Raw genomic sequence first — 14,580 nt, 5'->3', positions numbered from 1 at the left:
CAGGTGAGGAAAGCAGGCGGCTGAGGCTGCTTATCCCAGAGTGAGAGAGGTTCCCAGCAGGGTAGGGAGGGAGCCCCGAGGAGCCAGACAGGATTTTACAAAAGAGCCTTTAATGCAGGTTAGACTGGGGCCACCTGCCCAGCCCCGCCGCCTCCGTGGAGCTGAAGGGGGCCTCCGGGCCAGCACCGGCCAGCCCCTCACTTCTTCTTGGTCTTCACCAGCCCCTTCTGCACGAGGCTGCGGTACAGCTCCTGGATGTAGGTGTAGACGCACTTGGAGTCGGGCACCGCCAGCCGCACCATGTCATCCACCTCCAGCAGCTGGGCGCAGTCGGCCAGTTTCCTGAGGGGCAGACGGGGAGGGGTGAGAGGTAGGGATCAGCTGTCAGGGGAAGAGGTGGGGGTCTAAGGGACGGGTGGGGCAGCCCCCCAAGGATGAAGCCCGCAGGACTGTGTGCAGCAGCGCAACTATCCCACTGTACAGATGAGACAGCTGAGGCCCAGCAGAGTCAAGACTCAGACTCAGCGTGGGTTGATTCCAAAGCCCGTGTTTCCACTGCCCCACGTGTCATCACGGGGGAGTGGGGCCCTCCGGTGTGGGGTTCCGAGGTAACCCACCCATCTGTGTGCGCCTGTGTCTGTCCTCTGGAAGGACAGGCCCCACAGGAAGAGTGAAGAGCACAGAACGCTAATCCCGGCTAGAGTGCAGGCTTGCAGCCTCAACTCTCCAGCCTCAGTCAGGCTCTGTGCATGCACTGAGGGGTGCCACGTGCTAGGTGTTCTTCCGGGGAGTTCAACACTGAACAGAGTAAGAATCCCCCATTCTCATCAACGTTCTCGTGGCAGAACACAGGCAGTCGTCAAGTAGAAATTGATGGTACGTCAGAGGACGAGCGATGCTACAGAGAACAATAAGGCGGGGAACGACTGGACGTGTTTATGTTCAAGGGGATTTGCTTTTGTAATATGTTGGTGATGGCATTTATTTATTTATTGTCAGTGCCTCGCAGCTTCTGGGATTTTAGTTCCCTCACCAGGAATTGAACCTGGGCCCTCAGCAGTGAGAGCACAGAGTGCTAACCACTGGACTGCCAGGGAATTCCCAAAGAGAGAGAGAAAGAGACAAGTCGTTCAGTCGTGTCCAGCTCTTTGCGACCCCATGGGCTGTAGCTGACCAGGCTCCTCCATCCATTGGATTTTCCAGACAAGAATACTGGAGTGGGTTGCCATTTCCTTCTCCAGGGGACCTTCCCGATCTAGGGATCGAACCCGGGTCTCCCACACTGCAGGCAGACTCTTTACCATCCGAGCCACCAGGGAAGCCCGGAGTTCCCCTAGGGGATTTTTAATAGGAAAAGTTCTCTTAAAGAGTACTTTTAAGCTCAGGAAAGTAAATCGGGTGCATATTTGCAAGAAGGGGGTTCCAGAAAACAGCAGGTGCAAGCGTCCTGAGGCAAGCGAGCTTGAGCAACTGCGCGGAACTTAGCAGCAAGTCCTGTTTCTCTAACTTCCCAGCTGCTCTTTGGGACCACGGGCTACTCCTGGCCTCGCTGAGGCTGACCATCTGATCGAAGCACTGTTGGGGCCTTGCCACCACGTGCCAGGAGCCTTATCAAGTGTTTCTCTCTCCCCTCTGTTTTTTTGGCCACACGGCACAGCTTACAGGACCCAGCTCAGCCCAGGGCAGTCAAAGCCTGGGATCTAAACCACTAGGCCAGCAGGGAGCTTCTAAATGCCTTCTCTTGAATGCCCTCATTCACTCCACTCCTCTGTGTTCAACCGGCAGAAGGGGAGCCGGAGACTCGCAGCATCTTGGTGGTTTGCCCAAAGTGAGCGGCACAGCTGGGACTCCACCGCAGGCCTGCTGGACGGCCTGGCACCCTGGCCCTGAAGCCGAGCCCCGGAAGGCTCCGCCACCCAACCGCGCGGGGTGCCGGCGGGAGGGGCCACCAGGGTCCCCTCGGGCATCCTCTCAGGGCTGAGTCAGCTGGACCAAGAGCCGAGCCAGATGGGCCTGGGGGCAGGTGAGGAGCACGGACCAAAGGGCTTCAAGGCCCCGAACGAGCTCCCCGCAACCAACGCCGCCATGCTGCCGGCTCCTGGGTGTGGCTCGAGGTGCGGTTTCCACCCAGGAGAGGCGAATGCTTCATTCCCACCGGGCCTGGGGAGCCGGGGCAGGCTCCTCCAGCAGCTCACTAATCAAGCCCCCCAGGGGCCCAGCGCTGGGCTCCCGGGGAATCAGAGGAGCCTTCTAGAAGGGAGCCAGCTGTGGCCAGGCCCCTTACTTTGCACACTTCATCTTCATACCCAGACCTAGGAGAGGTTCTATCAGCTGCCAAGGGTCAGAGAGCGAGGGAAGGGGACTTTCCGCGTGGTTCAGCGGTCAGGGCTTGGAGCTTCACTGGCAGGGGCGCACGTGTGACCCCTGGTCTCCCGTGGTCAGAGAACTAAGATCCCACATGCCTGATGGCACGGCCACACACGCACAGCCTGGCAGCCGCAGGAGGACAATGACCCCTGGCCCACAGGCCAGGGACGCCTGGTCAGGGCCAAGCCACACGCCCTTCTGATGGTGACCGAGAGCTCACAGCCCCGGCCAGGAGTTTCCCTTTCCAGGGCCGGGTTGGCCACTGCCCTCCTGCACCAACCTCCCATAACTCCCTGCTGGCAGCCACACAAGCATCGTCGTGACCGTCAAATCAGACAATCCAAGGGAAGCACTTAGCAGGACGCCTGGCATCTGGTCACGCTTGGTTCACGTGGCTTGTCATGGCCCTTAAAGGTGCTTCCGAGCTCAGAGCAGGACATGGGGCTCCCGACCCCTTCACCGCCACCCCCACCCCCACCCCAGGGCAGGATAATGTGAAACTGGAAGGGGCCTTACAGAGCACCAACTCCGCATGCATGCCTGTGTACCCAGTCGTGTCTGACTCTTTGTGACCCCACGGACTCTAGCCCTCCCAGGCTCCTCTGTCCATGGGATTCTCCAGGCAAGAATACTGGAGCTGGTTGCCATTTCGGTAAAGAATCTGCCTGCAGTGCAGGAGACCCGGATTCAATCCCTGGGTCGCGAAGATCCCCTGGAGAAGGAAACCGCCACCTACTCCAGTATTCTTGCCTGGAAAATCCCGTGGATAGAGGAGCTTGGCGGGCTACAGTCCGTGGGTCTCAAGAGTCTGACACGACTTAGAGACTAAACCACCACCTCCAGGAGATCTTCCTGACCCAGGGATTGAACCTGGGTCTCTTGGTGTCTCCTGCACTGGCAGGCAGGTTTTTTTAAATCACTGAGCCCCTGGGAAGCGATTCTGGAGCACCAAGTCTGGGAGTTTTCAGATGGCATCCTTGGTGCCCGAGGGCCCAGGAGATATGCTTCAGGATCATCTTAGGAAGGGGGTTGGACACTGATCTGGGGTGCTCCGGGAGCCCCTCCAAGCCTACAAAGGCCACCCTTAAATCTGTTTACTGTGTTGGGCATCCTCTTACTGTTTTGTTTGAGGAAGCTGCCGGTGGGGTGAAGGACCCATTTGAAAAGCACCGGTCAGTATCAGCCATCTGATTTTGCCGATGGGGACACGCAGACCCAGAGAGGGGAGGGTGGCTGCCCCAGGCTTCTCCACGGGTTGGTGGCCAGGCCTGAACTCGCTCAGAGGGCTCGGCCTCCCGGACCGAGACGCTGGCAGCATCCCCAGTGACTTGCCCCATGCTCCGGGCCTGCAGAAATGCCCTCAGCCATCCCTTCCCAGGCCTCAGAGCTGTCCTGGAGGACGACACCCTCTGCCCAGACCGGGTGGCTCAGAAGCCTCCCCCAGGCAAGAAAGGATGCGTGAGCCAAGTATGAGCCCCGGAGAGCCTCAAGGCCGCTGGGGACTGGCCGGCCTCTCCGGGGACAGAGGTAGAAGCCTTTGGCCCAGTCCGGCTTTGGGGCTTTGGTGTGGAGACTGCCTCCGCTCCCCACTGCCCAGCAGCCTTGTGTTCGCCTCTCAGGGTCTTCCCTGGGCCCCGCTGCTCCTCACGCCCCTCCTGTCTAGTGCACCCCTTCCCCATCCCTCTGCGGCCCAGGCACCCAGCTGTGTAAACCTCAGCAATAAATCTCCCTCCGGGTCCCACAGGGGATAACAAGTATCATCACAGGGGCTTCCCTGGTAGTCCTGTGGTTGGGAATCCGCCTGCCAGTGGAGGGACCATGGGGTCAGTCCCTGGTCTGGGGTGATTCCACATGCCTCCGGGCAACTAACTCTGTGGGCCAGCCAGAGTCTAGAGCCTGGACAAAAGAAGCTTGAGCACCACACGAAAAACAGTCGCTGCTGTTCATTGCACCTGGAGAAAGTCTGTGCAGCCAAAATTAAATTAATTTTAAAAATATGTATCAATTGTGATATCATTCATTTTAGTATAGGAACAGCAACTAGGGGTTTTGTTTTTTTTAAATGTTTGCCATGGGTTAGGCACTGTGATAGGGCCTTTAATTATTAATTCTCATCACAGCCCTGCCGAATGTCACGCCCATTTTAAAGGTCAGAATATAGAGGCTCAGAGAGGTGAACGAGACTACCCAAGATCACACAGCTGACAAAAGTCAGGGTCAGAATCTGGCCCCAGGTCCCTGCAAACTCCCAGTCTTCCCCTCCTTTCTCTCTCACCCGCCTGCATTTTCTCTGCCTGTCCCCTCACATTTAATTCCGCATGTGTGTGTATTTGCTGTCTGTCTCTTTAGAGTGTGAGTCACGGGACTTTGCTGGTGGGCCAGTGATTTAGACTCTCTGCTTCCAACGCCAAGAGTGAAGGTTTGATCCCTGTTTGAGGAACTAAGATTCCACATGCGACGGGACACGGCCGAAAAGTAAAATAATATAAAATAGAATAGGAGTCACAGGCAAGCGGGGATTTGGTCGGTTTCACCCACTGCTCCGTCCTCCGCCAGTTCCCCGCATCTGAGAAGCACCTGTCGGATTCAAGGAGATGTGGCCATGGGCTCGGCCTGACCGTCCTTCCCCGGGCCCCTGCGGCTCGGCCCCCGGGCTTACTCTGCGGTGGAGAAGGCCAGCGTGAAGTTGTGGCGGCGCTGCGCGGGGTCCAGCGCCGCGTAGTCAAAGGCGTCGGGGAAGAACTTGTGGATGAGCGCGCAGAAGGCCATGCCGCTGCCCCAGCTCGAGGAGAAGTTCTGGATGTCCACGTGCTGCGGGGCCGGAGCCGCGTCAGGGGCCTGCGCCCAGCCCCGCCGGACCCCAGCCCAGCCCCGCACGGCCGCCGCCCGCCCCCGGCGTGGCCGCCTGCGCCCGCCGCGCGCACCTCGTAGCTCCTGGTCATGGCGCGGCACCACTCCAGCAGCATGTTCCGAACGCCGCCCACCGCCGCGCCCGCCGCCTTGGTGTTCCGGAACAGGGCCGTGGGGCCCGCGGCCGCCCTGTGCAACGGGGCGGGAAGGGGGGGTCCCATCAGTCGGCAGTCCTCCCGGGTCGGGGTAGGGCCCATCAGATGTCCCTCTGGGGCTCGGGCTGCTCCTCCGCCCCATCCTCCCACCAATTCAGCCCTGCCAGCCCCTCGCCCGAATCCTACCCCCCGAACTTGTCCACGATGGCCTTGCGGTTCTGAGCTCGGGGTCCCCGGGGCCGGGTAGGAGCGGACACTCTGCGCTCTGGCGCCTTCTCTTTCTTCTTCTCTTCTGAGGGAGGGGGCTCCGTGGGGCTCTGGGGCACATCGCTGGGCGAAGAGTCACTGCTTGGAAACGTTCAGAGGAGCATGAGGGGGGCTAGGACGCGCCTCTACAGGGAGGAGGCTGGCTGGGCAGTGGTCCCTGCGGGCCCAAGAGGCTACAGAGCTACAGTCCCAGCCTCACACACGTGCCTCCAGGCCCAGCACTGGGAGGCGCTGGGGAGAAAGAATGAGGTTCAGTCTGACTGCGTAGGTTAGAACAAGGGCACATCTGAGGTCTGACCTAAGTTCCAATCCTACCTAGGCTTCTTATTTGCCATCTGATCTTGGGACTGTCAAACCAGTCCATCCTAAAGGAAACCAACCCTGAATATTCACTGGGAGGACTGATGCTGAAGCTGAAACTCCAATACTTGGGCCACCTGATGCGAAGAGCTGACTCACTGGAAAAGACCCTGCTGCTGGGAAAGATTGAGGGCAGGAGGAGAAGGGGACGACAGAGGATAAGATGGCTGGATGGCATCACCGGCTCAATGGACATGAGTTTGGGAAAACTCCACGAGTTGATGATGGACAGGGAGCCCTGGCGTGAAGTCCATGGGGTCACAAAGCGTCAGGTGCGACTTAGTGACTGAACAGCAACTTGGGACTGTCAGGTCGCTTCTATGAGCCTCAGCTTCCTCGTCTGTATAGTGGGGACAGTACCTGACAAGGTGGGTCTGAGGCCTCTGTAAGAAGGGGAATGTGAACGCTCACCAGGCACCTTTCCCTAAGGAGGTCACACGGAGGTGACTTTCAGCTTGAAATAAAGAAAGGCTTTTCTAACGACAAAATTTGTGCCCTGGCAAGAGGAGGGCTCTCGTGTTATCCAGCATCTTTCAGGCACCAGGCGTCAGGCTGAGTGCTTTATACACAGACGTCATCTGAGCCTCACAAGAAGCCTATGAGGCAGGTACCCTGACTGTGTCCACTTCCCAGGGGAGGAGGGGGAAGTGATACGATCAGACAGCGGGGCTTCCCCAGTGGCTCAGTAGTTAAAAAAAAAATCCGTCTGCCAAGGCAGGAGACGCGTGTGCCATCCCTGGGTCGGGAAGATCCCCTAGAAGGGGAGATGGCAAACCCACTCCAGTACCCTTGCCTGGGAAATCCCACGGACAAAGGCGCCTGGTGGGCTACAGTCCATGGAGTCCCAAAGAGTCAGACAGGAACAACCTAGCGACCGAGACAAGTGGCAGTGTCGCTGTCCAAACTCAGGCTTTCTGCTCACGTGTGACTGGTGACGCTGAGACTGCGGAGACAGACAAGACTGGGGCTCCCATGAAGAGCCCTGGGGTGCTGGAGAGGAGGCTTCTCCAGCAGTGGGTGGGAGGCCAAGCAGGGATGCCCCACTGCCCTTTGCTCCCCGCTCCAGCTCTCCTCGTTTCCCAGGCTCTGCCCTGAGCTGCTGCTGTTAAGTCGCTTCAGTCGTGTCTGACTCTGTGTGACCCCATGGATGGCAGCCCACCAGGCTCCCCCGTCCCTGGGATTCTCTGGCTTGCCCTGAGCTAGGGGGCAGCAATATTCCTGGCATATCTCGAGACTAGACACTGGAGGCCCAGTCTCAGGGGACAGCAGGCTTCAAAGGGAGCAGGTTGTGGTGTGGAGGGGGAGCTGGGGCTCCAGCGTTTGACATTACCTGGCTGAAGGACCGAGTTCTTCAGAAGCAGCGGTGTCTGGGCTCAGCCCCTCTGAGGGAGAGGAACAAGAGGGAGGGAAGCGGGGCGACCCCGGCGTGCCCCCTGGGCAGGGCCTACAGCAAGGTGGGCTCCTGGCCCCCTCCCCCTCCAAGCCCCACAGGGTGGCCCCTGCAGCAAGGTGGGCTCCTGGGGGCCCCGCATGACCCCAGGTGGGCAGTGCAGCAGGTGGGCTCCTGGCCCCCCTCTTCCACCCAATGCCCCCCTGGGGTGGCCCCTGCAGCAAGGTGGGCTCCTGGGCCCCTCCCCACCCCCAACCCTCACCCCCGGGGCGGGCCCAGCAGCAGGTGGGCTCCGGGGCGCCCCCTCACCTGGGCTGGCACTGCCACCCTCCTCTGTGGGGCTCTCGGGCCATCCCTCCGGGGAGCTGGGAGGCCCCCCTGCCCCGTCCTCAGCCTCTGCCCCCGCGCCCTGGTCCTGCTCCTCATCAGGACTGCCTGGCTCCTGGAACAAATGCACCCTGGGTGGGCTCGTGCCTGCCTGAGGCTTCAGAAAGATCTGGAAGGCAGTCTGGGGCCAAGCACGGCTTCCGCCACCTGCTGCCACCCAGGCTCTTGGACTTACCCCGAGGAACAAAGCGGGACAGGGGCTTACTTGGGGGAGACTCTGGACTGCCGTGGGGCCCCCTCCCTCCTCTCCACTCCCTCACTCACCACCCGCTCCGTCACCTCCTCCTCCTGTGGCTCGGGCTTGGCCTCGTCCTCCACGGCGGCCTTCGGAGAGTCAGGCTGGGCCGCTGGTGCGCCGGCTTCCTCCCGGGCTTCAGCCTGGGGCTCCTCGGTCTTGCCGCCCTCCTCCTGAGGCCCTTCAGCCTCCCCGCCTCCAGCCTCGGCCTCCTGCGCCCCTGAAGCCTGCTTTGGCTCAGCCTGGACCTCTCTGCTCGCGTCGACTGTCTCCCTCGACCCCAGCCTGGCCTCTTTCTCATCAGCGCTCTGCTCCTCAGAGGCCGACGCGGTCTCCCTGTCTCCCTCAGCCCCCGCGGGCTCAGAGTCGGTCTGGTCTTTCCTGTCGGTCTTCCCATGGGCCGCAGCGGTCTCTCCCTGCCCCGGGTCTTCCTGTTGAAGCTCAACCTCCCCTTGGGATTCCGCCTTGACCTCACCCAGCCCATCTGCCTGGCATTCAGCCGAGACGGCGTCCTCGGCCGGGGCCCGCTCCTGCTGTCCTGCCGTGGCCGGCCCTGCTCTAGCGGCACTCTCAGCGGGGCCTGCAGTCTCCTCCTCCGCAGAGCCGCCACTTCCCGCGGGCTCCGGGGCCTCCGCGGCTGGGGGGACAGTGGCCCCGTCCTCGGAAGACTTCCCCGCCTTCTGCTCCATCTCTGGAAAGAGAAGACAGACACACCCAGTCATGCCCCCTCTCTCCAGGTGAAGGCCCTGGAGTCGGGACGCCTTCAATTCAGTCCCGGGGCCCCCATTGCTTGGACGTGAGACACCAGCACGCACTTTCCGTCTGGTTAAATGAAGGGGGAGGGCACCACTTCCCCCAAAATGGGGTGTTGGGCCAGCTCTGTTTACTTGATGTCCACCGAACGGTTCTCTGTGGGTTGTGACTTGGGCTTTAAAGAACACTGGGTCAGGACTTGCTTGGTGGTCCCGTGGTTAAGAATCTGCCTGCCAATGCAGGGGACATGGGTTTGATGCCTGGTACAAGAAGATTCCACACGTGGAGGGGCAGTTAAGCCCTTGGACCACGACTACTGAGGCCCGAGAGCCTCACAAGAGAAGCCCTGGGCATCGCAGGGAAGAGTCGCCCCACTCGCTGCCACTAGAGAAAGCCTGGGCACAGCAGCAGAGACCCAGCACAGCTAAAGGCAAATAAATAAACACACTTTAAAAAAAAAAAAACAGAGTCACATAATGCCTTTTCAGTGATTTGGCCCCTTTTTGAATAAGTCAGCGAGGTGGTTACAGTTTGACACTCGCATCCCTGGACAGTTGCTCCTCTTCCCTTTTGATGGAGATAGCTGTCCGCAGGGCCCGCAGGCTCAGAGCCCAAAGCAGACAGGAGTCTCTAGATAGAATCAAATAAGACTGCTTTTATTCCAGTTGGATTTATTTTTACAGTTACGTTCTATTTCTGGCCAGTGACATGGAGTTTCCAATAGTGATATAAAGTTTCTTTTATAAATGCATTTATTGAAGTTAAAATCAGCTAATTCGAAGGAAGATATTCAGGAAAGCAGGATACGAGATACCTAAGCCGCGGAGATGGCGTAAGGATGCCTGAGATTTGGGGAGCCCTGGGCCTGCATGGGGTCTGTGTCTCTGCCAGGCTGTGTGTGAGTCTCCGAAGAGCTGGCCCTGGGCCTGGCAGAGTTCCCTTTGGTGAAGAACAGATATGTGCTCTCCCTGATTAACCTCCGCAGGGAAGTCTGATCCTCCAGCTGCCGGGGGTGGGAGGAAAGGGAGCGCGTGACACTTCAACGTGAGGTTTCCTCTTCAAGCTCCGTATGTACAGTCAGCCTTCCATGTCCTCGGGCTCAGTGGATTGAACCAACCTCGGATGCAAAATGTTTGAAAAAAAAAAAAAATCCAGAAAATTCCAAAAGGCAAAACTTGAATCTGCAGCCGCTCCAACTATTTACGTAACATTTACATTGTTATTAACAATTGTTTACATAACATCGTCATTGTACAGGGCATTACAAGCGATCTCGAGCTGACTTAACGGTATCAGAAAGGACTGTGTAGGTTATAAGCAGACGCTGCCCCATTTCATGTGAGAGACGAGAGCATCTGCAGATCTTGGTGTCCACCAGGGAGGCTGGGACTGCTTCCCCACTGACACTGAAGGATGGTTGTGCTGTCCCATCTACGGAAATAGCTGGGTAGGGGGACAGAGCCAGCTCCTTCTGCCCTTCTTGGGGGGTCTGTTTACAGAGAAAATAATCCCCGAATAATGTTTAGGGCATGACTCAGGCAGTAAAAGAAGCAGACGTTGCTGTCACTGGCTAAAAATACCTCCTGCCCCCTGCAGGGCCGTCACTCTGGGTACAGTACCGCTGGCACCTGGGCAGTTGGGACGGAGGCAGGAAGACGGGCATACGAGGGCCAGGGCCCTGTCCCTGCCAGCCATTCGGGTCCTGGGGGTCCCCGGTTCAGTCTCCCACAGTTTCCCCAGGAAGCGGGCTGGGATTTTCAAAGATGCTCACGCTGCCCTTCAATTCCATCACTCCCACTACAGCCCATGGTTCACAGCTCTGGCAGTGAATTAAAGCTGGAGGGAAATCAATGAAGCCGGGAGATGGAACGCCCATCGGCAAGGAGCTAGGAGCTTGTCCTGACCTCAGCCCTGAGCCTGGGACTGGAGCGAGTCTCCTTGCCTCTCTGGGGAGTCTTCACTTCCAACACAGACGGGACCGGTCTAGATCGAGTTGGCAAACTGTGTTCTGTGGAAAACTGTGCTGTGCTCAATCGTTCAGTCGTGTCTGACTCTTTGCAACCCCATGGACTGTAACCCCCCAGGCTCCTGTCCATGGCGATTCGCCAGGCAAAAATACTGGAGTGGGTTGCCACGCCCTTCTCCAGGGGATGTTCCTAACCCAGGTCTCCCGCATTGCAGGCAGATTCTTTACCAGCTGAGCCACCAGAGAAGCCCAAGAATACTGGAGTGGGTAGCCTAACCCTTCTCCAGGGAATCCTCCCAACCCAGGGATCAAACCCAGGTCTCCCTCCTTGCAGGGGGATTCTTCACCAGCTGAGCCACCAAGGAAGCCCCAGAATAGTGGAGTGGGTAGCCATTCTCTCCTCCAGGGGATCCTCCTGATGCAGGAAATTGAACCGGGGTCTTCTGCATTACGGGTGGATTCTTTACCAGCTGAGCTACCCCGGGAAGCCTGTGGAAAACTAGGGCCTCCTAAGACGTTAATAGGGCTTTCCAGGTGGTGGCAGTGGTAAAGAACCCGCCTGCCCATGCAGGAGGCGAAAGAGACTCGGGTTCGATCCCTGGGTCTGGAAGATCCCCTGGAGAAGGAACTGGCACCCACTCCAGTATTCTTGCCTGGAAAATTCCATAGGCAGAGGAGCCTGGTGGGCTACAGTCCATGGGAGCTGCAGTCCATGGGGCCACAAAATCGGACACAACTGAGTGAACAAGACATTAATGAGGGCTTCACTGGGGGCAGGAGGGTGTTCACTGGCTAAGATTGTTCCAGAAACAGCCTACTCTTAACCCTTTTAGAGTCTTACAGCTTCATTAGCACTTAGAGTCCAGATACCCCATGATAAAGAAATCTTAACTTTGTTTAGCTTCCTTTAACTCATTTTTCTCCAAACATATTTTCTTCCTTTAACTCATTTTCTCCATATTTGGCCTTGGGTTTTCTTTTTCTTGCTTTCTTTTCATTTTGCTTTGTCTACCCTGAGGTAGTCTCTGCCCCGAGTCTCTTTCTCCTCCTGCGTGGGCAGGCGGGTTCTTTACCACTGGCACCACTTGGGAAGCCCGATTAATGTCCTGCTGCTGCTGCTGAGTCGCTTCAGTCGTGTCCGACTCTGTGCGACCCCAGAGACGGCAGCCCACCAGGTCCCCCATCCCTGGGATTCTCCAGGCAAGAACACTGGAGTGGGGTGCCATTGCCTTCTCCAATGCATGAAAGTGAAAAGGGAAAGTGAAGTTGCTCAGTCGTGTCCGACTCTTTGCAACCCCGTGGACTGCAGCCCACTAGGCTCCTCCGTCCATGGGATTTTCCAAGCAAGAGTACTGGAGTGGGGTGCCATCGCCTTCTCCAGGTTAATGTCTTAGGAGGCCCTAGTTTCCACAGGCTTCCCTGGTACAGATGTGAGAGTTGAACCACAAAGAAGGCTGAGTACTGAAGAATTGATGCTTTTGAACTGTGGTGTTGGAGAACACGTTTGAGAGTCCCTTGGACTGCAAGGAGATCCAACCAGTCCATCCTAAAGGAAATCAGTCCTGAATATTCATTGGAAGGACTGATGCTCAAGCTGAGGCTCCAATACTTTGACCACCTGATGCGAATAGCTGACTCATTGGAAAAGACCCTGCTGCTGGGAAAGATTGAGGGGCAGGAGGAGAAGGGGATGACAGAGGATGAGATGGTTGGATGGTATCACTGACTCAATGGACATGATTTTGAGTAGACTCTTGGAGATGGTGAAGGACAGGGAGGCCTGGCGTGCTGCAGTCCATGGGGTCACAGAGAGTTGGACACGACTGAGCTACTGAACAGCAACCCTGAGGCGCATCTACCGCCCTCTTGGGCAATGCCACCTTTAGCAGAAGAAAGTATAGTGAATGCTGGTCTAAATGGTCAACACGCCCCATCCCTGCCTTGCGCTCTTGTTTGGAAGGTGCTTTGGCGAAATGGTGAAAATCACTGATTCTTCAGCTTCCTACAAGGGGATTCCCAGCTCCCACTGTGACCTTGAGCAAGCTTCTTACCCTGCCTGGGTTTTGCCTTCTGGAGATAAAAATAGGTCTCACCTCATAGGGATGGTGGAGGGTTAAGAAAGCCAACGCATAGAACGTATTTGGGGGTGTTTCTGGCACGGAAGGAGGACTCAGCATACATCAGCTTGTACGGTGTAGGTTGGCTTCCGCCCTGCCCTGGGCCAGATTAAGGTCCTGACTCAGCCAGGAGGGCATTTAGTTGGTAAGACAAGGCAAAGAGAACTGAACACCGGTAAGATGAGGAGCCGTTTTTATGCCTCAAAGTGTGGCAGTGATAGGCTAAGACATAGCTGAGCCCTGCAGCCATCTTACCCTACATCCACGCGCCACAGACACAGCACGGTGGAGGGGAAGGGCAGGTGTGTACACACACACACACACACCAGCACTAACAATTGTACACCTTGCACTGTGGGCACCCTCCTATACCTCCCTGCTTCCTCACTCTAACCCCTCAGAATAGGCGTTATTGGCCTTGTTTTACAGATGGAGGAATTTGAGGCTCGGGGAGTGGAAGTCCCTTGACTACAGTGGTGCTTAGGACAATTAAATGGCCAAACTGTATGTAGAACCCAGGTCTCCTGACGACCAGCCCAGAGCTTCTGCCGGAGACGCTGCCCCCAGTGGCTCCTCAGCCAGGGCCCCGTGGAAGGCGCCCAGCGCGGGTGAGGGGGACCCCAGGAGGGCAGTCAGATGTGGCTGAGGAGGTCGGCTCTCGCTTCCAAGTACGTGGTAGCCTCCTTCCCCCTGCCCTGCCCGGGAAGCCTTCATTCTGCCCTGGTTTTGTGTCCGCCGTGGCAGCTCCTGTCTCTTCCTGTTTGCCTTGGCAGACGGGAAGGCAAAGTAGCCAGGAGCCCAAGTTCCAAGCCCCACATAGTGGAGACGGTGCTGGGAGGCTCTGCTGACACCTCCACAACCTCTGCCGCTCGGTCTGCCTTCCTGTGGTCCTCCAGCCAGCCACATCCCTCGGAGATGCCCTCCTCAGCTGCTCAGAGACGCCGCCTCCCACCCCAACTGGACTGGGAAGTCTCCGAGGCCCTCTCTGCCCATCAGGTCCTGGTGGGTGGCCACCTGGGGGCGACTCTGGTAGACACCCCAGGGTCTCCGACCTCCAGCTCAAAAGAGTTGACATAGTGATGGAGAGAGTCAGAGAGGATTTCTCCAACCGGGGGGCGCAGCTCAGAGGCTCCTGCCCTTGGAGGTGGGCAGAGGGGTCGGCAGATGAAGGGGCTGCTTGGAAAGCGGTGCAGGGCTTCGCCTACCTGGGGGGCCTCTGTCTGGGGTCCTGGAGCCGTCTCCTTCCTTGAGCTGAGCGGTGTCTCTCCCGGGCTGTCTTTAAGCCCCTGGGCTTCTAGCCCCCACCTTCCCCCCACCTGCCCCCCCACCCCCCCACTTCAAGGGCCTGGGGCCACGGACCAGCATTGTTTACTACCCTGTTGGTACAACACTCCCCCTGGACCCGGAGGCTCGGGTTTCCCGTGGAGCGCCGACAGGTGGCACCTTTCAATCACTGCCGGGCCCTCCCGCCTGCCCGGGCTGCATCCATCCTGGGCCCGTTTCCTTCCCTGCGTCCTCGTCCTCGCCTGGCCCGGGCAGGCCCCAGGGGCCCTGTGGAGCATGGTCGCCAGCTGTCCGGCCTCCCCTGCCCATCCAGAGCCCAGGTCCTGCACCTCCCTGCCCTCCACCCTCTGTTAAACAGTCCCTTTACCCGTCCTTGGACTAAAGCAGCTGCAGGAGGTTGGTGAGGGAGGGGGTGAGTGGACAGCTGCCATGCGGACCTGTCTTGGGGG

The 14,580-nt window shown here is 58.2% G+C and overlaps 1 protein-coding gene across 4 annotated transcripts; it reads right to left on the bottom strand.

Annotated features, from left to right (window-relative positions):
- Nucleotides 1-90: 90 nt before the first annotated feature.
- On the bottom strand, nucleotides 91-14,100 carry SMTNL1 (smoothelin like 1). Of its 4 annotated transcripts, none has more exons than XM_024975927.2 (8): nucleotides 14,053-14,100; nucleotides 8,041-8,702; nucleotides 7,699-7,831; nucleotides 7,330-7,381; nucleotides 5,559-5,720; nucleotides 5,292-5,406; nucleotides 5,027-5,178; nucleotides 91-342 (listed from the first exon to the last, which is right to left on the bottom strand). In XM_024975927.2, exons 2-8 carry the CDS (start codon nucleotides 8,698-8,700, stop codon nucleotides 198-200), a joined length of 1,419 nt encoding a protein of 472 aa, XP_024831695.1. In that variant the 5' UTR covers nucleotides 8,701-8,702; nucleotides 14,053-14,100; the 3' UTR covers nucleotides 91-197. The 4 variants fall into 4 exon arrangements, with proteins under 4 accessions (XP_024831695.1, XP_024831696.1, XP_024831697.1 ...); XM_024975928.2 differs by having other exon boundaries at nucleotides 5,559-5,717; XM_024975929.2 differs by having other exon boundaries at nucleotides 8,056-8,702.
- Between the last annotated feature and the right edge of the window lie 480 nt (nucleotides 14,101-14,580).

This window comes from Bos taurus, chromosome 15, assembly GCF_002263795.3.
Source record: "Bos taurus isolate L1 Dominette 01449 registration number 42190680 breed Hereford chromosome 15, ARS-UCD2.0, whole genome shotgun sequence".
In the NCBI taxonomy this organism is placed as follows: domain Eukaryota; kingdom Metazoa; phylum Chordata; class Mammalia; order Artiodactyla; family Bovidae; genus Bos; species Bos taurus.
Note: the sequence above shows the minus strand (reverse complement) of the source record. Positions and strands in the feature narration are given on the sequence as shown.